The 24,577-nt window shown below is 40.0% G+C and overlaps 1 protein-coding gene across 2 annotated transcripts in view; it reads left to right on the forward strand.

Annotated features, from left to right (window-relative positions):
- prkacba (protein kinase, cAMP-dependent, catalytic, beta a) overlaps window positions 1-24,577 on the forward strand; it is a 184,219-nt gene that overhangs the window by 72,383 nt on the left and 87,259 nt on the right. Inside the window, exon 1 of one of the 2 annotated variants that reach the window (XM_072574810.1) lies at window positions 14,998-15,214. The exons of the other annotated variant lie outside the window; for it this stretch is intronic. Coding sequence (XP_072430911.1) covers window positions 15,013-15,214 — 202 coding nt within the window. The 5' untranslated portion in view covers window positions 14,998-15,012. Of the gene's footprint in view, window positions 1-14,997; window positions 15,215-24,577 lie in introns of those variants that run through there. 2 annotated transcript variants of the gene reach the window in all.

Below are 24,577 nucleotides of genomic sequence, written 5' to 3' on the forward strand. Positions count from 1 at the left end.
TATTTTACTGAGAATAAACTTAAGGCACTGGAGCCTAGTGTAGATAAGATTGTAGAACTTCAGTAATAATACCACTGGACTAGTCATTGAGAAACCCATTTCTGGGGACGTGGGGCTTCAAACTAACCATGGTAGTTGGTGAAATTTGCATTCAATTTGCAATTATTGTTGGAAAATCCATCTGGTTCATTAATGTTCATTTTGGGCTTTAAATCTGCCATCCTTATCTGGTCTGGCCTATATGTGACACCAGATCCACAACTGTGTGGCTCGCACTTAACTAACCTCTGGCAATTAAGGATGGGCAACAAATGTTGGCCTAATTCGTGACAGCCGCATCCTTTGAAATGAATTGGAAAAAACTCTTGGGGACACCAGAGTCATAGATAGGTCTACTTACATCCTGAACTACTTTGTCACAGCAACACCAAATAGAACTTCAGCGTGTAGTCATCTCTGTGTAAGTTTAGTGATAGCAACAAAGACTTGTATTTGTATGATAACATTTGGTAAAGAAAAAGGAAATGTGCTTCACAAAAACATCATCCTCCAAATTGGCCATAAAAGGGAAGGATGTCCAAATCCCAGAGTAAATAGATTTTTGACATGCGAGTAAATGGGGAGAGGCAAGAATTGACAGCGCACCTTTCAGGTTCCCTCCCTAAACTACTCTGCATCCCTATTTTCCGTTTCAGACCTTTTAAAACCGGTTTCTTTAGTTGGGCTTTTTGTCACTCCAACTAGTATTTATTTATCTCACATGACATTCATTTTTGTGTAACTACCAGTCTGTAAAGTGTCCTATGTAGTATGTAAATGTGAGTTGTTGTAAGGAATGTAATTTTTAAAGAAGCCCATGTCAAGTTTGGATTTCAGAAACATCGTTAGCTGGCTGAGAATATAGATGCTTTCAAATCCAGTTTCTGTATCAGTGCCAGAATTAAAAACTCAGGGGGAAAAAACTTCATTTATGCTACCAAGATAAACAAGGATGAATTTTGTCATCTAAATGCAGGGAACTGACTCATGGAATCTGACCTAAAGCGTCAGTGTAAAAGAGGCTTTTTGAGGCAATCCTTATTTGGCACCATTTTAGATCTGTTAGGCTGTCAGAGTTCAAAATCAGCACCTGAATTGAAAATCTTTTTGCCTTTGCCAACAGTGCTGTTGGATGCCTTCCAGTCAGCAGTAAAATGTTAATCCTTGTTGGCTAACTCAATTTGGCTCTGTTTCTTAGGCCGCAGAATTATTCATGCAGTGAGTAAGTAGGTGATTTGGTCCAAACCAGATGCTTCATCCCAAAGCCATAGACAGTGTCTGTGTATTCAGCAAGTATTAAAGGGCACGCTGATGTTCATTGTATTGCAAATGAATATATTGGTTGAATTGCCTGAACCAGTGACCTTGCTGCAGATACATCATCACATTTCCCTATCTTTGTCTAGACACATGAGGATGTAGCAAAGAAAACACAAGGTGTCATCATGCTGTATCAAACAGCTGACAATAGCAATCCATTGAGGTTTTTGGTGACAGTCCACAAATGACTCTCTTTTCTTTTTGACTGAATTCATTTATACTGAATATACTTGCCACACTGAAACTTGAACTCGTAAGGCTGAGGTAGATTCTTGATCAGTCAGGGAATCAAAGATAATGGGTAATTGGCAGGCAAGTGGGTGAGACCTATGTCAGATCACTATAATCTTGAAAGGTGGATCAGGCTAAAGGTGCCAAACAGCTTTCACCTGTTCCTGTTTCAAATGGTCTTATACATTTCAGTCCAAATCATTAATGCACATGGCAACAGTAAGGGCCCCAGTACTCGGTCTTTTGGAAATACACTAGAAACAAATTTCCAATTGCAGAAATTCCTTCTACCGTCACCCTAGACTTCCTGCACCCCCCCCCCACCCCCCAATCCATGTAACCCTACTTTTATCATGCCTAATCCACCTAACATGCACATTTTGGGTTTTAAAGGAAACTGGAGCACCCGCAGGAAGTGCACAGACACTGGGAGAACATGCCAACTCCAGACAGACAGTCGTCAAAGGCTGGAATTGAACCCAGGTCCCTGGTGCAGTGAGGCAGCAGTGCTATCCACTGAGCCACCATACTGTCATGTCGACCGCACTCTAATGGCCCTACTCTTTCCCTAGTCATTCTTTTGTTCTTTATATACTCGTTTGTGTTTTGCTTTATCCTACCTTCCAATACTTACACATGCATTCTCTTCACTTTCCTAAATTACTTTAAGTTCTCCCCCTACCATCAGTGTGAGGCACTTTTGATATTTTTGGAACCACAAATCTATCATAAACCCTACCAATTGAACTATATGCATTGAAAAATCTGCAAATCATGAAACTTCTTCCAGTTTCAAATCATCATCTGGTGCTCTTCATTGGTTTACTGTACTAGTTTTCAATGTTTTCTTTCAGTTGGGGGTAAGCAGGTATACTAAATGTGTTGCTCTTGCAACAAGCATGGATACAATGGGCTGAATACCATCCTCCTGTGCTATATGCATCAAAGCTAATGATAATAGAAACCCTACTTATGAGCATTCACTGCTTTGATTTTTGGACTCCGTTAAGTACCCTTTTTTTTAATGGCAGTGTCCCAAGCCAATTCATCGTCATTTGTTTCTTCAGTGGCTTTCCCTTAAGGTCAGAAGTGAGGTGGTTCACAAATGATTGCAGTATGCCCAGTTCTGTTCGTCCTCTTTAGATAATCAAGCAGTCTGTGTTGGCGTACAGAAAAGCTACAAAGTCTAAGCTTGGGCTGATTAGTGGCGAGCAACAGTTATACCACACAATGCCAAGTCATGACTATTTCCAATATTATGGAAGCCAATCATTGTCACTTGATATTCAGCAACATTACCCTTATTGAATCCTCCACCATCCACATCTTGGGGATCACAGTTGAGAATAACTAGGCCAACCAGATATAAGTAGCTATAAGAACAGATTAGATGCCAAAAATTCTGTTGTGAGTAACTTGCTGCTTCCTCAAATCTTGTCCACCATCTGCAAGGTAGAAGTCAGGTTTATCGTAGAATGCTCTGACATTCTCCACTTCCCTGGTTGACTACAGCTCTAATAAGAATTGAGATTGATCATTCAGAACAGAGCAGTCCATTTGAATGGACCCGATCAGCATTCACACTCGTCACCACCAGTGCAGCATATTCATAGTTTATACTATCTGCAAGATGCACTGCACAAACTTGCCCAAGTGTTTTGGTAGATGAAGGTCACACTTCCAATGCAAAGGACTAGGGGACAACAGATCACCACAATTGCATATTTGTTCAGAGTTATACAGCGCAGAAACAGACCCTGCAGTCCAACTTATCTGGGCTGATCAGACATTCCAATGTGGTTTAGTCCATTTGCCAGCATTTGGCCCATATCCCCCTCAACTCTTCCCATTCATATACCAATCCAAATGCTTTTTAAATCTTGTAATTGTACCAGCTACCACCACTTTCTACAGTAGCTCTTTCCATACATGTGACCCGCCCTCTGCTGCAAAAGTTACCCCTCGGGTCCTTTTTTAATTCCTTTCCCTCTCACCTTAAACCTCTGCCCTTTAGTTTTGAACTCCCCAACACTAGGCAAAAGACTATGGCTATTCATCTTGTTTGTACCTCATGATTTAATAAACTTATATAATGTCACTCCTTGGGTTCTGATGCTCCAGCCTATTCAGCCTCTCTCTAAACTCAAACCCTCCAGTCCCAACAACATTCTTGCAAATCTTTTCAGCACCCTCTCAAGTTTAACAGCATCCCTCCTATAGAAGGGCGACCAGAATTCGTGTTCTAAACGTGGTCTCATCAATGTTGTCCAAGTTATGCAACATCCTAATTTCTTGTTGCTTGGTTAAAATCCTGGAACTCCTGAACTAACTGCACTATGGAAGTCCCTTCATATGGATTGCAGTGATTTAAGATGGCACGCAATTTTTCTTGAGGGTGTTTGGCAACTGATGTTAGGTGCTGGTCTTGCCAGCGACACCCCAGGTAGACAGGCAGGGGGCTGGAAGAACACAGCAAGCCAGGCAGCATCAGGAGGTGGAGAAGTCAACGTTTCGGGTATAACCCTCCTTCAATAACATCCCAGGACACACATGAACAAAACAAGTTCTGTTGCAGCTTCTCTTCGCTCTGCTCATGTTTAATTTAGTTAGCTTAGATGCGTTACATTTGTTACTGTTGCCCATGAATGTCTAAGTTTAAAACAGACATCTTTGTAACTAATTGTGTATTTATCATAAACCTGTATCAATTTCCTGATCACTTCGTTAAAATATGAAGCCAAGAAACCGTTTTTGTAGTGAGAAGAATGTGGAGTCTAAAAAACAATGGGGAGATGGTGGCACAGTTGCAGTTGTGGTGATTCTGTACAACTGCTGCCCCCTATCTTTTCATTTGGTAAGCACAGGAAGCACTTGCAAAGAAACCTGGGCAAGTCGCTGCAATGCATCTTGTGGGGTGTTGAAATTTAAACAGCTTGTGGAATTTAAAATCCATAAATCTGGGATGGTAACCAGTTGCAGTAATGGTGACCACCTGTCATTATCCATTGTAAAATCTCATTTGAATCACTAATGCCTTTTAGTAAAGGAGCTCTCTCCTTATTACCCCGTCTGGCGTATATGACTCCAGCCCACAAAAACGTGGATGCTTCATAGTTGCTGCCTGATAAAGACTTGCAAACCACTCTGTTAGAGGGCAGTTGGAGATGGGCCTCATGCTGGTCTTGGCAGCAATGCCCATCATCCCAGGAAAGTTTTTTTCCTTTACAAAGAAAGCAAAATGCTGGAAGTGTTCAGCTCAGGAAGTAGGTTTTAAGTTTTGGGCTCATGATTATCCTTCGTCAGACTCCTTTGGTTTCAGACTTCCAGCAAATATATTTTGCTTTTGTGAAAGTGAAAATTAACATGACCAGCTGGAGGGAGCAATAGAAAATGGAGCCCTCATCATGTGCCTTTAAATTTAATTTTTGACTGGTCAGTTTAAAAGTATTTCATAAACACATGAGGAGTGAAAGAAATGTAAAAGTCCTGATAGTATAATCCTTAAATTCTCTTCCCTCACTTTTGTGTTCTTACTCAGTTTCTTTTGATTTTACTTATGAAGGTATCGTTTTCAGTTTGTCATTTGGTACTTGAGATACTTTATTTTCTGCAAAACACCTGTTTTGATTTCACTACTTTTAAATCTGTTTTCTTGCATCTGTGTTTCTAAATTCTTTTTATGTTCATTCATGGCACATAAGTGTCACTGATTGCCCTTGAGAAAATGTTGATGACCTGCCTCCTTGAACTATTGCAATGTGTTAAAGGTGTTTTTCTTTTAACTCCTAAGAGCAGGAAATTGTATCTGAACTGTCATGTCCATTTTCAGTGTTACACAGTAACTTTACTTTGCATTTCTCCTTGTATTATACTGGGTCCAAAACACAATAAATCAAACATGGCCTCTCATTTTCATTGAATCATAGCATCCTTACAATGCGGAAGCAAACCATTTGGCCCATCATGTCTGCACTGACCTCCCAAAGAACATCTACCAACCTTACTGAAAAATACAAGTCGGTTGTGCAAATAGTTTTGTATCAGTCTTTAAGTCTGCTTCCCTCTCGGGGTTTTTTTTTCCCTGATGTTTGCTGCCAAAATTGAACATGGTTCATTCTTACAAATTGGCATTCGCTACCAAAACATTGCCAGAAATGGAATTGATCATTTATCATAGATGTGAAAGATTGCCATGTAGAAAGAAGTGTTTAGAAATAAGTGAGCTCTGCACTGTAGCCATAACTTTTACTAATGGAGCCAAAAGGCATTAATTCTTATTGGTGTGAAATTGAAATATTGTGTGTTTATAGTGAAATATTTTGGGCATGTAGGGTGATATATCAGCATTAATATACACTCCCACTGGAAGAACATCCTGTCCCTGTGCACAATTTCTGCAGGAAAAAGTCTTCCTTGATGTTTGCCTATCCTTATTGAAGTGCTTCTAGTGACTTAACATTTTCAGCTACAAAAATGCACGTCTGTGGGAGCAAGTAACTGGTTTAATTCTGTTCTACCCCCAGAAACTGAACTTTAGATTCTTGGATATAATTTTACTGCCAAAAAAGTCATTTTGAGTCATGTGGGTATTTAAAATCTTTTTAAAAAAAGGTCTAAAACTCACTCACATGCAGCTTTAATGGAGGAAGAATGTCCAGGGGAGGCAACAGAACAACTCCCAAGAGACTTGTCCTTCATTTAAATATTTTGATGCTTGCCTATTACTTAGAGGTGTTGATGGTAGTCATGATGTTGGCGGTGCTGGTATTGGACTGGGGTGGACAAAGTTAAAAATCACATAACACCAGGTTACAGTCCAGCAGGTTTATTTTGACGCACTAGCTTTCAGAGCATTGCTCCTTCATCAGGTGGCTGTCCATAACCACCTGATGAAGGAGCAATGCTCCGAAAGCCAGTGCTTCCAAATAAACTTGTTGGATTATAATCTGGTGTTGTGATTTTTAACTTGGAGATCAGGGTCTGCGGAGCTTGGGAAATTCAGTCAGTTGTTCCTCTGTTGCAGCTGTAATTTTTTTAATCCAGTTATCTTGAAGTTATAATTGAATCTGATTCTATCATCCACTAAATATCTCTTCATAACCTTTTCTGCTTTAAGCTGATAAATCCCAATCCCTTCACCTTTCCATATGCCTGAAGTGTTCATCTCTGGTACCAATATTGCATCTTGGTCACCTTGACATCTTTTCTTTTGAGCCTGTAACTGGAACATTCACTCCAGCTGAGGTCAAACTCCAGCTGAGGAAAGAAGTTTTACTGTAACTTCCCTTTCATACTGTGCAGCAATTTTTGAAATCACCCATCCCATGTTTTATTTTGTAGCATCCTTGTCAATTTGACATGTCACCTTCACAGATTTGTACATGTGAAATCCCAGGTGTGTCTGTTGTTTTTACATCCTCTCTACCATCTTTTCTCATTGCTTCAATGTCTGCATCACTTCACATTTCTTGTTCCTGCAATAGAATTAAATTGTATTCAGTTTACATTTACACAAATACTTCAATATTATTTTTGCAATTTAAAGTTGCAGTGAAATCTGAGTCAAAATAGAATAACCTGAAACTCCAGCTGTGTTGAATTTCAAATGCAGATTTGGTTTGCTCGGAGGATCTTTGGCTACTTTGGTGTTGGCCAGGTATTGACAGGTAGCAGAATGATCCATTGTCATGTATAAGCTTGTGTATAAAGACAATTCTTCATCAAGACTGCAGAAAAAAATTAAAACACGCAATAACTGTCTCAATGAAGTTACTGATTTACATATCCTCCCACAATCCAAAGATGTGCCAGATAGGTGGGTTGATCATGGTAATGCTGCATTATGGGGATAGGGTGGGATGCTTTTCAGAGGGATGGTGCAGACTCAGTGGGCCTAATGGCTGCTTTTCACACTATAGAGTCAATGATTCTATGATTTATCTTGATCGCAGGACAAAATCTTAAGGATCTCTGCTGTTGCCATCATATATTCAACTTCAGAAAACACTGCCTCATTGTGACCAATCTGCCATCACCCAGCTTATTAATGTGCAGTTCAACGCCAGCATGCATCATTGAGCAATTGCTCAAACAACTCATCTTGTCTTGAGCAATTTTGCTTCCCAATCCTCAATCAAAGCCTGCTTCTAAATGAGGGGGACCTTAGAAACAGGCAAGCTTTTGGAGAATGGCTACCTTTTAACCCAAACCTGCCCTTATTCACTGATCTCAAACCATCAATAGTATGCCTTTCTTCATGCCATCAAATATGGTTAAACCCAGCAGACCAAGGAGTGGATGGATGGTAAGTTTGCTCATTCATTTCCCGATGTCACCCTACTAGGTAACATCTTCAGTGGGCCTCAGGTAAAGCAATGCTGAAAATTCCTTTCTCTTTATATATTTGGGTTTCTTTGGGTTGATGTCATTTCTTGTGGTGAAGTCACTTCCTGTTCCTTTTCTCAGGGGGTGGTAGAACTCGCAAAGACCAAGGAGTAACAGCTTGAGGAGCATTGGTAGGAGAGAACATGCAAAGGAATCTCTCATCTTTTGTTTTAATCTCCAATCGCGTTAGTGGGCCATTTTAACTTGTTTCTGGACTGTCCAAGCTGTCAGTGCAGCCACTCAACTTAAATTGCTAAGACTAGCTGCAGCTGTGGTACAGTCCAAACAATGATTCACTGTGTCTGCTCACTGAACTTGAAAGCAGGCTTAAAGAATTCCTTCTAGTCACTATTGACACTATTGCTTGGCTCCATGATTATGTACATACTAAACACAAAGTTACATTAAGGAAGCAAGTAAGATTCTTGTCAACAAATAGGATTTTGCATTTAAACCAGTTGAGTTCAAAAAGAGTATCCTATTTGACTCAAAACATTAACTTAGTTTCTCTCTCAACAGATGTTTCCAGACCTGTTGAGTTTTTCCAACGCTAGTCTTTATTTCAGATCTCCAGCATCAGAATTTGCTTTTATTAGTGGTTTTGCCTTGTTAGAAGTTGACCAAGACTGGGTAGGTGGACCAGAGTCTCTTGCTTAAGTTTTATACTGTAAAATAAGTTTGAAATGGAGAAAATGAGGGAGCCAGAGTGGAGCAATAATTATTCTCTTCCTTAATACATTCAAAAAGAGTGAAGAGAAATAGCTAGTTGTACTTTTTTTTCCTTAGGATGATTTGTGGCTTAGTCTGAATCACCACCTGTACTTAGAATCTTTTAACAATGCAAGGTGGAACTGAAGGGAAAGAAAATGACATTTCGTTGTAAATATGAAAAGTATTAAGGATCATTTTGTTCCGTTAATGATTGATTTGGAAAATTCATCCTTTGACATGTAAAATAATATTGTGCTCTGTAATCTTGCTATTCATGATACAAAGTACTATAGTTCCAACTGTGGTAAAAGAGTAAAAATATTTACTGCACATTTCACTGAGATGGCAAGATAGTATTCAAAACTCTCAACTGTTCTTTATTCTTCTGTGAAAGTTATTATGAATCACTCTGGGATCCGAATAAACTGGGCTGGTTTAAACTTCAAGCTTTCTTGCTAGGGGGAGTAATATCTCCCCTGCTTGCAAGGATGTTCAGAGTATTATTTCACCTGAAGACATAAACTTGCCTCAATGATATTCAAATGCACAAAAGCAATATCTCCAATTGAACTGCACTTTTCCCAATCCCTCTATTATTTGTCTTTAAACTGAGTTCTCAGCCCCATATACTGTCCATTACAAAGCATGTATTCCACTTCCAAAGTATCTCAGTCAACTTTCATCCTTGAAATTATGGTTCGTCCAAATCTTTACTATGCTGCAGCAAGTCCTGCTCCTCATCACTGATGCATCTTCTGCAAGATATTCATTTCAGAAAATACAAGTTTCATTCAAGCAATAGATCATACCCTAACGGCTTAAAAAGTGAGCAAATGCATACTAATGGAGAACAAATATAGGAGAAACCGAGAGGACTAAAATCTGACATCACTTGGATTTAATGGTCTACACGTGAGGGTTTTGCAAGAGATAAGTGCAGAGACAGTGAATGTGCTAACTATGATGTTCCAAAGTTCCTTAGACTCTGGAGAGGCCTGAACAGATTAGAAGTTGGCAAATGTTATAATTTTTAAAGGATAAAAAAACAAATAAACTGTAGACCAGTTAGCCTTACGTCAGTTTTGGGGTAAATATTATTAAGAAAGTTTTAACAATGTACATCAAAAAGTATAATATGGTTAGAACAAGTTTAGAGTTTTACTAATGAAAGCCTTCCTTGACAGGTTTATTGGCATTTCTGAGAACTTTTAAGTTGGCAGACAGTGAATAATGAAGGATCACGAGGACCAGTGTTGGGACCTATTTGCAATCTGCATTAAGTACTTAGATGAAAAGACAGAGTAATGCCTAAACTTGCCGATAGAAAGTTAGGTGGAAAGGTGAACTGCGAGAAGAATGTAGTGGCTTCAAAGAGAAATAGATAGGTTTAAGTGAGTGTGGCAACAAAATGGCTGATGGATTGCTTTGAAGAAAAGTGATAGCTTAGTCACTTTGCAAGAGAACAAGGACAAGATTTTTAAAAGGTATGAAACTCAGTGTTTATATTTAAAGAGACTGGGTTTGCTCATACAAAGTACACAGCTGTAGCTTACAGATAAAGCAGTCAGGCAGATTCCATATTGGGCCTTTATTGAAAGGGGATGTGAGCGCAAAAACAAAGAAATTATCTTACAATTGTGCAGGGTTTTAGTGATACCACATATGAATAACGAAGTCAAAACTCTTTGACCCATCAATTCTGTACTGCCAAAGATGTACTGCTACCTACATTAGTCCTACTGTCCCATACTACACCAGTAAGTACTTTTAAAAGTTGTGCGGTTTCGTGCCTCAGCTGCGCTCCCAGCAAATGCATTCCAGACCCCATCCAGTGTCGGGATGAAAAAGTTTTTCCTCAAATCCTCTCAAACCTCCTGCTTTTCACTTTAAGATTTTGCCCCCTTTGTTATCACCCCTCTGACTACAGGGAACAACAGCTTTCTATCACCATGTTCATGCCTCTCAATCTTCTATGCTCGCAAGAAAACAATCTGGATTTATCCAGTCTTTCTTCAAAACTGAAATGCTTCATCCGAGGCAATATCCTGGTGAACCTCCTTTGTAGTCACAGTCTTCCTGTCATGTGGTGACCAGAACTGCGCACAGTATTCTCCAGCTGTGGTCTAATCAAATTTCGGTACAGCTCCAACATGATCTCCCTGCTGTTATAATCTATGCTGAAAAATGTGTTGCTGGAAAAGCGCAGCAGGTCAGGCAGCATCCAAGGAGTAGGAGAATCAACGTTTCAGACATAAGCCCTTCTTCAAATGTCGATTCTCCTGCTCCTTGGATGCTGCCTGACCTGCTGCGCTTTTCCAGCAACACATTTTTCAGCTCTGATCTCCAGCATCTGCAGTCCTCACTTTCTCCCTGTTATAATCTATGCCATGACCGATAAACGTAAGCACACTCTGTGCCATCTTAACCATTTTTAGGGATCTATAAACAAGCATAGATTCCTTTCTCCCTCTGAGGCATCCTAATGTCTTGCCATTTTGGATACTCCTCTTGTCTTCCTTCCAAAGTGTGTCACCTCATACATTCTTGGAGTTACATTCCATCTGCTACTGATCTGCCCATCTGACCAATCCGTTTATATCCTCCTGTCACTGACTACCTTCCTTATCACTGCATCACCAATCATTCTTTGTGTCATTCACAAAGTAACTTACTATCCCCTGCACATCCTCATCTATATAATGTATGAATATCACATCCAATAAGTGACCCAACACTGATCCCTGTGATACACCACTACACAGAGCACCACTTTTCGATTAGATTCCCGACAGTGTGGAAACAGGCCCTTCGGCCCAACTAGTCCACACCGACCCTCCGAAGAGTAACCCACCCAGACCCATTTCTCTCTGGCTAATGCACCTAACGCTATGGGAAATTTAGCGTGACCAATTCACCTGACCTGCGTATCTTTGGACTGTGGGAGGAAACTGGAGCACCCAGAGAAAACTCGCGCAGACACGGGGCGAATGTGCAAACTCCACACAGACAATCACCCGAGGCTGTAATCGAACCTGGGACCCTGGTGCTGTGATGCGGCAATGCTAACCACTGAGTCACCGTCTGCCACCCACTCTGTCTCCTGTCATTAAGCCAATTTTGGATCCGACATGCCATGTTAGCTTGGATCCCATGAGCTCTCTTTCAGTTTCCTGTGAGATCTTGTCAAAGGCCTTGCTGAAATCTTGAATACTGTACAGTTTTGCTGTTCATGTTTAAGAATAGACATACATGTATTGGAGGCAATAAAGAAGATTTGCTAAATTAGTTCCTGGGAATGAGGGGTTGTCCTTTTGAGAGGCTGAGCAAATTGGACCTATGGATACTGAAGAGTAAAAGAATGAGAGGTGATCTGATTGAAATGTAATAAAATTCTGACAGGCTTCATAGAGCAAATGCTAAAAGATTATTTCCTCTGACCAGGGAATCTAAAGCATGTGCGTATCCTCAGTGTAAGAGGCCAGTCATTTGGGACTGAGATGGGAAATTTCTTGACTCAATGTTGTGAATTTTTGGAATTCTGTATCCCAAAAGGTTGTGAAGTTGCCATTGTTGAGTACATATAAGGCTGGAAAAGACAGATTTTTTGCATCTTGGGAAGTCAAAGAATATGGGAGTGGGTAGGGGAGTGGCGTTGAAGTCCAAGATCAGACTTGACAGAGGAGACTTCATGGACTGCTTGCCCTACTCTCCCCAATTCTTTGTGTTATTAACTTAACAACAACTCCAATTTAAAATTTGTGTTCTTTCATTCAAATCTCTGTATGCCTCCTTTTGCTTTTATTCTCTGGCTTTCCTAGGCATCATAACTCGCTATATTATGGAGAAACTGAGATAAAATGAAATGTTTTACTCATAGTTAAATGATATGTGGGAGGAGGTTCAAACAGAAAATAATTGCAATTCATTAGTTAGACAGGATTGTCCTGTTTGTCTGCTGTGAATTCTGTATGATGCTCTGGTTTTTAGATGTTATGAAGTTTTCAAATTGAAATCCACAGAATCACATGGGTCTCGAACTCATTAGTTTGTCTGCTGTGAATCCTCTCACTTAAGTTTGATGTGAGAGCCAAAAACGGCAGCATGTCTTCCAGGTTGTTCATTTGCTGGGATAGTCGTGCTGGCGTAAAATCACCTTAGTCTCAATCTGAACAGGTGCTGTTATAAACTACTCCATCCCTGAACTAAGTTCTATGGCAGCACCAATTCAAAGACAAACTGCAAATTGTCACAAACTGCTTATTGTAATCGTTCCATCTGTTAAATTTAACAGCGGAAAGGGCTGTGTAGTTATGCAGAAACTTTCTGATATCCCTATGTGTTAAAATATTATCCTTAGTTTGGATAACAACTTAAATCAACGAAAATTCAACTGACTGTTTTAAAACAAATCCTTAGCTATTATATGCAAGCATGAGAAAAGGCACATTAGTGATTTCTTTGTCGGAACATCTATGCATGTCTATCTGTTACAACTCCATAAGCAAGGCACTTTTAAGGCTGAACTAAACTTTTTCACAATGGACTTTTTTAGCTCGCACTTATTTCACCACATAGTCATGCAAATAGCTCTAAACAAAATATTGTAGAATAATTATACTTGGTTAACAAAAAGCCAAGTTTTGTTTTTTTTAGACAGCATAAGTAGTTCACACTCCTTATCTGCAAACAATAGTCATAGTCTGATCAAATAAGTTTAAAGACAAGTTTGTGTGTGGTTCCAATTATGATTCTTTCACATTGTATTTGCTGGAACCTACAGTGGGGTCTGTGAAGTAGTGAGAGTTTTAACTTTGTGAAGTAGTTTGATATCTCCTGATGAAATACAAGATACTGTTTAAACACAAGCTCTTTGAAGTTTCATTTCAATGTTGCAAAGCTGTCAAGTTCCATGTTGACTTTTATCCCTCTGGTGGCAAAAGAACTAAAAATATCTGTTACAAGTATTTTGTTAAAGAAAGGAAGGGGAAGGTCACATTGTTTTACTTCAGGTCAGAGGATGCATTTTTTAAAACCCTCTAGTTCCATGATTAAAACCAAGTATATAGTCGCTTCCATTTCCCTATTGCCAATTAAACCAACAATAATTTGCATTGCCATACAACTTTTCCAAAACACAATGTCCTGAGGTGCTTCAGGAGTTTCTCAAAACAAAATTTGACAGACACATGAAGTGACTTTCAGGTAAATGGTTGAAAGCTTAGTTAAGTGTTTTAAACAATGCTAAATGACGAGTGAAATATAGAGAGCTGAAAAGGTTAGAAAGGAAATTTCCAAGCTTGGGGCTGTATAGCTGAATTCTAATGAAATCTGGAATGATTAGTGCTAAAATTATAGCGCAAATGTGGGCACACACTGTGCGAGGCCATGGAAGAATTGGAAGCCAAGGATCCAAATTTTAAAATGGAAGTTTGACATAACAGAGAGCCATTGTAGGTCAGCAAGAAAAGGGGTGGTGAGTGAATGGGCCTTAGTGTGAATCAAGATCTGAGCAGAGGAATTCATTCTTGCTAGTCAGAATTTTCTCAAACAAAAGTATGAGGGGGCAATTGCAAAAAAAACCAAAATATTGAAGCTCCACATCTGTATGAGCAAACACATGTAAAGTATGTCCTCTTATTTGTGTAAAATGAGCCAGGGTTCTTGTTTCTCATTGCTATTCATTGACCTCAGCTTTCACTTGAATGCTTTCACAGAAGAAGCTAGGTTTGGGTTCTGCTTTGAAGCTTGCTTATGCAGTCCCTCCATACTCATGTTAAGATCTGGGTGAGAGGGGATACAAAAGGGTTCTTGGTCCCCAATCGGGAATTAGTGTCTTTGGTGTGGTGAAAAATCAGCAAAAAAAGGAACAAACACTATGTAACCTTTGACTCGTGAAAAATACATGGGCTCTAAATATTTAAACTATTTTCAGACAGTTTTGTGGTCTCGTACAGGCTCACTTACAGGAAATGCTATTTTGGTATAAACCTTTCTACGTTTGGGCTTTTTGTTTAAGCTGTTGAACTGCTCAGAATGAAATTGCCAGAGCAGTTTTAAAATTTTAAGATTTTGATGCTTTGTAAAATACTGGCTTTTAAATTATTTTAAAAAGGAGGGTTGTGAAATGTGCTGTTCATGTCGACAGGAAACTACAGTACTAGCTTACAATCCGTGGTCAAAGTGCTGATTGGGGTAACAGCCTTTTGGTTGCAAACAGGAAGTTTGTTCAGCCTACAGGCCATAGCTGCTCTAAGAAGATCTCTGTGCTACACGTTTGCAACCCTTGTTAATAGCTATAAAAGTGTTTAATGTGACTCAAAGCAGCAGATGGCCCAACAAAAGGATCAATTTGGTTACCAGTCCACAGGGCCAGAACCATCAAAAACCTCTTCAGCTCTGGTTAAACTGGAAGTCTTAGCGAATAGAATTTTTCACAGACAACCAAAAGTGGCTGCTAATGAGCAAAATCTGCTTCTGGAAACTGAAGGTGTCTTTGTTTCTGGATACACTCTCACTTGGGATGATTGTAGTAAGTTTACTGTACATTTCAGTCCAATGTCATTTTTGTGCAAAATTACAAAAAATATACTACCGAGTAGTGACTAAGGCTCTTAGTAAATTGTCGTCTGGATTTGTTTTGTGAGCAAAATTACTCAGCAATCTTAGATTTATTTTTTAAGGAAAGAACAGTTTCTGTACAAGGAAGGTCTTAAAGTCCCATATTCTCCTAAGTGTTCCCCTCCTCTTAACCTTAACCTCTTCCGAAATGGCCAGTTGGTTCAGCTGGAAGTATGTTTATTTGATAGTTGGATGACTAATTAACTGCAAGGAGCGTCAAAGTAAAGTTGAAGCCTTTCTCTGTGTCCACAGTTTCAGGAAATGACTGTTAATCAAGTGGATGTAAACTCTTGTCTCACCTGTGAAAGCTGTGGCTTAGTTAGACACACACTTGACCCTGAGGCAGGTAGTTACAGGTTCTCGGCCGACACCAGGATTTGAGCACAAAAGTCGAGGTTGACGTTCCAGTGCAATACTGCTGAACAGTCAGAGGTTTCATTTCTCATGAGACATTAGACAGCAGTTCTATTTGTCTTTGCAGTTGGTCATAAAGCACTTATAAGGGAGGTCCTTCAGCCTTTTGAACTGATGCCTGCTCCCAGTGGAGTAATCCAGTCAATCCCATTCCACCATTTGAGTCCCACAGCTCTGCAAATTCACTTTCAAGTACCTGTCCAGTTTTCTTTGAAATCATTCATTGTCTCCACTACTGCTACTTTCATGGGCAGCGTTTCCAAGTTATTACCAATGAGGACAAAATTCATTTCCTATTGCTCTTCCATCTCATACCCAAAATCTTAAATCTCTGTTCCCTCATCTTTGTATCTTCAACTAATGGGAAGAGCTTTTTCCCTAGTTGTTTACCTTATCAAGGCTGTCATAATCTTTTAACTCTCATCAAGTTGTTTCTCATTTTCCTTTGCTCCAGTTTTTCCATCCTAAATGTGTAACACAAACTCTCCAACCATGAAGCTATTCTGGTAAATCACTTCTGAGCTGTCTCAATAGCCTTTATATCTTTACTAAAGTGTGGTGACCAGATTGAATGCAGTACTCTGGTTGGGGCTTGACCAGAGCTTTGTAAGATTTAGCATAACTTACCCTGCCTTTGCCTCTTTCTGTTCCTTTTGCTAAAATACATTACCCCTCTCTGTTCTGGATTGTATTTCAAATTCTCACTGATACTTGTCTGCCAGTGCTAATACTCTATCTCATAGTTTGCGTCTCCTCCATGTTTGCTAATCCAAGTCATTTATATATGGCCAAAAAAAGGTCTATTGTTATCCTGAGTGGGGGGAGAAAAAAACGACCATGGCTCACTGATTTCTGTCCTTAAGCCAATCTTGTATCAAATTGAACACTGACCCTCCTCTTCCATAAACCCAAATTTTGTTAATCAGTCTTTTATACAGTACCTGGTGAAATATTTTCTTAAAATCCACTGCATTCTATTCTTTAATATTCTCTTATTCCTCAACCAAATTTAGATCAGTTATGATATGTCCTAAATTATCTAAAACTTATCCAGATGCTTTATATTTTTTCCCCTGATCATGAATTGTAAAATCTTACCCATCACTGATGTTAAACTGACCAGGCTGTAGTTACTAACACCTATCCTTTTATCCTTCAATGAATAAAGGTGTTACATTTGCCATTTTCTAATCCTCTGGCACCTCTCTCTCATCTTCTGCTACTTCAACCCACAATTCCCTTAACCTGGGATACAAGCTATTTGGGCCAGATAATTTATTCGCCATGAGTATAGCAAGGCTTCTATTGTCACCACTCTTTAGGGTATTTCACATTATCTGTTGTTTCCACTATCTCCACATCCATCAATATTTTGTCAAGTTGCACTTACCCAACAAACACTTAACCGAATGATTTAATACTGTTGTTTTGGCGAAGATTGAGGGAGTTATCCCAAATGGCCTAATTTAATATTTGTCCCTCAAACATCGCAACAACCATTTTAACTGGTCATTGCAATATCCCACAAAACGATATAATGTGCAAATCCGCTGCTGCATTTCCCATATTACAATAGTGACTACAGTTTAAAAGTACTTGACTAGTTACAAAGTATTTGAAGTATCCAGTTGATTGAATTGTAGAAAATTTACACAGATAAAAGCCATATGGCCCATTGTGTTAGAGCCCACAGAAAAACAAGCCAATGAGCTGATCCCACTTTCCAACGTTTGCTCCATAGCTCTATAGTGTGTAGCACATGGGATGCATGTTCAAATATCTTTCTAGTAAGTTGAGAATTTCTGCCCTTTCAAGCAGTGTGTTCCTGACACTTCTCTCTGGATAAAAATATTCCCTCATCTCCCCTCTAATCATTCTGGCAATCTATACCCACAAGTCACTGAACTTTTTGCTGAAGTAAATAGGCCCTTCTATTTTATCCACAGCTCTTCAATTTTTTATGTCTCAAAGAAACCTCCCTTCAGCATTCTATGCTCCAAAGAGACCAACCCCACCCATTGAATCTTTCCAGAAAGTTGTTTTTGTCCAGACCCGGCTACATCAAAATGTTTATCTTGTATCCTCTTGTGCAATTCCATCTTCACTGCAATGAGACAACTAGAACTGTGCACACAACACTGTGACATAACTAATGGTATATACAGTCTCCGCATAACCTCCTTTCTTTTGTATTCTAGACCTTGGTGAATAAAGAGAGATGTCATACACCACCTTATCAAACAACCCTGCTACCTTCAGGGATTTCAAAGGCCCCTCACTTCCTCCACATATCCTAGTATCTCCCATTTATTGTGTTCTTTTGCCTTGTTCGACTACTGAATGCTAGTTGGCATTTGTGTGCCCATCTGATCACATTCTCATGTGGTCAACAGTTGTGCTCCCTATCAACCTTAGGGCCATTATTTTTGCTTTGCTTGCAGACTTCTGGATTGTGCCCCTGACCTAAATATCTAAATCGTTAATGTATATCATAGAAAGTATCAGACCTCGTAGTGAGCCTTGTGGAAACCTGCTGGAGAAAACCTTCCAGTCTCAAATACAACTACCAATGTTTGCCCCTTTGTTACCTTCCACTGAGCGAGTTCTGTATCCAGCTTGCAACATTCCCATGAATCCCAAGAGACTTTTTAAAAATCTAATCTGCCATGCATGTCTCATTAACTTGATTGAGTGTTTGGAAGTAACGAAGAGGATTGATGAGGGCAGAATGATGGATGTGATTTATATGTACTTCAGTAAGGTGTTTGACAAGTTTTTTTTATGGTATTTGGGTTAGCAAGGTTAGATTGCATGAAATATATGCAGAACTAGCCATTTGGTAGCTCAAAGGTAGAAAACCGAGGCTGTGGTGGAGGGTAGCCTTTCAGATGGGAGGCCTGGGACTATTGGTGTGCCACAAGAATCGGTGCACGGTCCACTGCTTATCAGCCCAGCTCTGCTTCCTGTCAATGTCCAGTTGCAACTTATAACAGCCCTCCACGCTATTCACCCCTCCACCAACTTTTGTGTCATCGGCAAACTTACGAACCCACCCTTCCACTTCCTCATCCAAGTCATTTATAAAAATCAAAGAGCACAGGTCCCACAACAGATCCCTGTGGAAGACCACCGGTCACCGAGCTCCAGGCTGAATACTTCATCTACTAATACTCTGTCTTCTATGGGCCAGCCAGTTCTATATCTGGACAGCCAGATTTCCCTGTATCCCATGTCTGCTTACTTTCTGAATGAGCCTACCATGGGGAAACTTATCAAACGCCTTGCTAAAATTCAGATACACCACATCCACTGCTCTATCTTCATTAATGTGTTTTGTCACATTCTCAAAGAATTCATTAAGGCGTGTGAGGCATGACCTACTCCTCTCAAAGCCATGCTATCTCTAATCAAACTATGCTTTTCCAAATAATTATAAATCCTGTCTCTCAGAATTCTCTCCAATTTACAAGGATATTGCCAGGGTTGGAGGTTTTGAGCTATAGGGTGGGGTTGAATAGGTTGGGCTGTTTTCCCTGGAGTGTCGGAGGCTGAGGGGTGACCTTTTAGAGGTTTATAAAATCATGTGGGGCATGGAGAGGGTATAGAGAAGGTCTTTTCCCTGAGATGGGAGAGTCCAGAACAAGAAGGGAGAGGGGAAAGATTTAAAAGGGACCTAAAGACAACTTTTTCATGCAGAGGGTGGTACGTGTATAGAATGAGCTGCCAGAGGAAGTGGTGGAGGTTGGTACAATTACAGAATTTAAAAAGCATCTGAATGGGTATATGAATAGGAATGAATAAGAGGGATGTGGGCTACAATCAGTAAAGATTGGGTGCAATAGTTCATCCTCACTAACACTCAACACTGTCCCTCCCCCTGTGGTGTATACTCAGCCCCCTACTGTACTCACTGTACACCCATGACTGCATCATCAAATACCAGACTAATGCCATTTGCAAGTTCACTGTTGACACCACCATAATTGGTCGAATCTCAGATGGCGACAAAACAGACTACAACAGGAGGTGGAAGACCTGGAAAAATGGTGCATTGAGAACAACCTAGCTCTTAATGCCGGCAAAACCAAGGAGTTCATTGACTTTCGGCAGGATGTTACTCGTGCCTCCCTACACATTAACAGCACAGAGATGGAACAAGTGGAGAGCGTCAAGCTCCTGGGAGTGGTCATCCACAACAAGGTTTCTTGGACTCTTCATGTGGACACACTGGTTACAAAGGCTCAACAAAGTCTCCTCTTCCTCAGGCAACTGAGGAAATTTGACATGACAGTGAATACCCTTGCCAACTTTTATAGGTGCGCTATCAAGAGCATTCTGTCGGGATGTATCATTGCCTGATATGGCAACTGTACCATTCAAGGTCGGAGATGGTTACAGAGAGTAGTGAACTCGGCCTGGGCACAAAGGCCAACCTCCCATCTGTAGAATCCATCTACCAGGCCCGCTGTCAAGGAAAGGCCGCCAGCATTCTCAAAGATCCATCCCACCCTGGCAATGTTTTTCTACAACCTCTATCATCGAGAAGAAGGTACAGAAACCTAAACACATGCACTAGCCGGCTTTGAAACAGTTTCTACCCTACTGTTGTTGGAATACTGAATGGACTCGAACTCTTATCACTCACCTGAACCTGTGTTTTGGTTTTGCCACTGTTTACCTATTATTTACTTCTACATCCTCACAAAACAAAGCTTTTCATTGTGCCTTGGTACAATAAATTCAATTCCATTCAAGTGCTGGCTAATGGGTCCAGATTAATTTAGGATATCTGGTCAGCAGGAACAAGTTTCCATGCTGTATGTCTCTGACTCTGAGAGACCTGGTCAAAAGCCATAAACCATGTCACCTACATTAATCTCATTGGCACTTTCTCTGAAAATTCAATCAAGTTAGTCTCACTCTGCTTTATAAATCCATGCTGACTTTCCTTGATGAACCCTTGCATTCCTTAATGACTCTTTATCCTCTGAATTGATTTCAATAATTTGTGGACTACTGGGGTTCGCCGATCTGACCTGTAATTATTTGGTCTATTCCTTATTCCCTTTGTTTACAAAGGTACAATGTTTGCAGTCCTCAAATCCTCCACTGCTTCACACCTGTGAGGATTGAGACGTGACCTTTAGACCTTATACTGTTTCCACCTTGTTTTGTTTTAATAGCCTGGGATGATAATCCTATTAATGCTTCCTCTGCACGCCATTTGCATCCAATGCTTCACCCCCCTCCACCACCACCACCACCACCACCTCCTCCTCCATCTCCTCCACTGTCCCCTCTTTGTGCAGATGGACTCAAAATAATATTAATTAACCATATCAACACCTTCCTTGACACAGGTAAACTTTTTAAGCCATTTTATGTGTTCTGCTCTCTGCATATAATCACATACCCATCCAGATGCCTTCTTAAATGTTCTAATTTTACCAAACTCCACCACCCCCTCTGGCAGCTCATTCCATGCATGCACCTTCGGTCCCTTTTTAAATCTTTCCCCTTTCACCCCAAACCTATGCCCTCTAGTTCTAGACTCTCTCATCTCAGGGAAAGGACCTTCTCTATTCTTTTTACTGTTAATATGTTGATTAAACATCTTTAATTTTTCCTTGATTTTATTTGCCATTACTCTTGGCTTTCCTAATTTCATTTGAGTTTATTCCTCCATTTTCTCTACTCTTCTCAACTTTCTGTAGTATTGAGTTAGTGTTCGGTATAAACTCTGAGCCCTTGACATCCAAGGACTCTAGATTTGGCCATTCCACCCATTTTCTTTGTGGGAACATGTTAACTCTGAGTCTTCCTCTTCCTTCCAATTGCTCTTGTATTGATTTACTTTCAAACAGTAACTTCCAATCCATGTTTGCTAAATCATTCCTCAGCTGAGCAAAATTGGTCTTGCGCCAATATAGAACTTTTCTATCTTTTGACCTTACTCAAGTTCTGTTAGAGCTTTATTGAACTATGATGATTTATTTTCTAGCAAAATGCTCACAACTTCATTTCCTGAAACTAAGTTCAAAGTGGCCATCTCATATATGTACTAGTCAACAAAACTTTTCTGAATGCATGTCAAAAGTTCTGCCTCAATTTCTTTACACTAAAACTACCCCAAGTGCTATTGAATCCCCTATTATTACTGCTCTATTGTCTTTGTACTTCTTCTCAAATTTGCCTATATATCTGCTTGAAGAAAGTGAGGACTGCAGATGCTGGAGATCAGAGCTGAAAATATGTTGCTGAAAAAGCGCAGCAGGTCAGGCAGCATCCAAGGAGCAGGAGAATCGACGTTTTGGGCATGAGCCCTTCTTCAGGAAAGTGCTCCTTTCCTGAAGAAGGGCTCATGCCCAAAACGTCGATTTTTCTCCCCTCCTTGGATGCTGCCTGACTTGCGCTTTTCCAGCAACACATTTTTAGCTATATATCTGCTTCTCAATCTCACTTTTACTGGAGGTTACCATGCTACTATTCTATTCTATTCTGGCTGTCTGGTGCTTTCTTGTTTCCCCTCGTAAGCTGTAGTGTGACCATTTATAAACATGCTGTTTTGCATTCCAAAGTCTGTTTGATTTAGGTAGACCCACAATGCAGGTGGGAGGGAATTCCTGGATTTTGGTGAAGGAACAATGATATATTTATCTAAGTCAAGATTGCTTGGAGGTCAAAATTGCAGGTGGTCCTATTCCTTTATATCTGTTGGTCTTGTCCTTCTACTGGTCATGGGTTTGGGAAGTGCTGTCTAAGGAGCACTTCACCTTTTATACAGTACATTGTGCTGCTGCTGAACATTTGGTGGTGGAAGACAGAGTGATTGTGAGTGTAGTGCTGATCAAGTGGGCTACTCCGTCTTGGATGGTGCCAAGCCTCTAATATTGTTGGAGCTGCACTCATCAAGGAACTGGAGAGTAGTCCTCCATGCTCATGATTTATGCCTTGGAGTTAGTGTACAAGCTGTGGGGAATTGTGAGGTGAATTACTTCGTGATTCCTAGCTTCTGATGTGTGCTGTTAGACACAGTATTTACATGGCTACTTTGGTTCGGTGTCTTGTTGGTAGCAACCTCCAGGATGTTGTTAGTCAGGGATTCAGTGATGGTAATGCCATTGATGTCAAGGATGATTGGATTCTCTTGATAGAGATGATCGTTGCTGGGAATTTGTGTGAAGCGAACATCACTTGCCACATATCTTATGGTCTAATATCTAGCCCTGGCTAATATCAGAGCAGGAATAGCTATTTGGCCGATTAGGTCTGCTCGTCCATTTGATCGTGGCTGCTATGTTTCGCAGCCCCATTCTCCTGCCTTCTCCCCATTCATTTTTGGTTGCTGATCAAAATCTTGTGACCTAACACATTGTACCATTTCAGGAATACACTTTCTCAGAATGATTAGAAATGGTCAGTAAATGTCACTGACACCTATCTGCCAAAAATTAATGTTTAACAAGTCACTGTTTAATGCCTAGCTCGCTCATTAGGATGTTTATTGCAGCTAGAATTTATTTCCTTATGGTCTCCACTTCTAATGCCTGTCAAGGCAGTAACAATGCCTTCTACGATTTAGATTTCTCTAAGCCACTTCAAGAGCAAAAAAAGCACTGTTAAGCAGATTTAGATTTTTAGGACAAACTTTGAATTTGCAGTTATTTTAATGGGAAAACAGCTGCTGGCATATTGGTAGATCCTAGTTTTTCACTCCATCGTGGAGTTGATACATCCCTTCAGTGAATTATTTTGGTTCATGTGAAATGCAATGAGCCATTTGCACCTTCAAGAATCGGCATGGGCTGAGAGGATGAGAGAAAGATCGTTGTGACTTAATACTGTATTTGAAAAGTGTTTAATATTTGATAACACGTTTTAAGAGCACTCAAAATAATTTTTGTCTATGCCACGAGTGCTGTGTAATAAATTGAGAATTTGTATCAACTGAGGAGCTTTCACGATCGCACGTTTTCCAAGAAATATAATGTTAAATCAGAGATGTAAAGCGTCATTGGTTATTGCTTAGTTTTGGACACTATCACTGTGATCACATTTGTCATCCTTACAGAATCCCTGATTTATATACGACAATCTCATTATTTGCCTCCTTTTTTGTTACTGCAATATAGTTTAAAGAAAGTAACAAATTTCCAGTTCAGATTGAAACATTGTCTTTAATTCCAAAGTGATTAATTGCGATACAGATAGGACAAAATACATGAAGATAATTCAGCTGCTCAAAATAATAAAGTGGATTTGATGGAAACCTGGTGATTGAGCAGACTTCTGAGCATCACTTGGGGTTTTAAAACAAAAGCAAAGTGGAATTCCACACATGAAGTTGAAGCACTGGAATTGCCACCACCTGGAAGAGATGAAAGTCCCATGACTCTTAGGACTTGACTGTGTGCTGTGTACCAAGTGACTGACCGATTAAAGCTGGGAGGGTCAGTTCTGGGAACGGAAGGACTCCCATCTCTGGCGATGGATAAAAGGCACAACAGCAGCTGCTTGTGTTTATACAGCACATTTAAAGTAGGAAAATCTTTCCAAGAGGCTTCTCGGAAATGAAATAGGAGTCACGTCAGTTTTGACTAAAAGATGGGTTTTGAGATAGAGGGTAATAGAAAGGGTTAAGTGTGGTGATTTCAGAAAGCAGACCAAAGTGGTTGAAGATGTTCTAGTAATCTTAATGAAAGATGCCCAAGAAGGCAAAATTCAAGAAACTTTCAGTTGACTCATCTGTTATCTCATTACTTTGCACTTGCTTTGAGGCTAAAGATTGACATTCTTTTCTGAAATTGGTTTATTATACTAAGGGAGTTCTGCATTATTGGAAGTACGAACTTTCTGATGG

The sequence above is a fragment of the Chiloscyllium punctatum genome, chromosome 7, assembly GCF_047496795.1.
Source record: "Chiloscyllium punctatum isolate Juve2018m chromosome 7, sChiPun1.3, whole genome shotgun sequence".
Taxonomy (NCBI): Eukaryota; Metazoa; Chordata; class Chondrichthyes; order Orectolobiformes; family Hemiscylliidae; genus Chiloscyllium; species Chiloscyllium punctatum.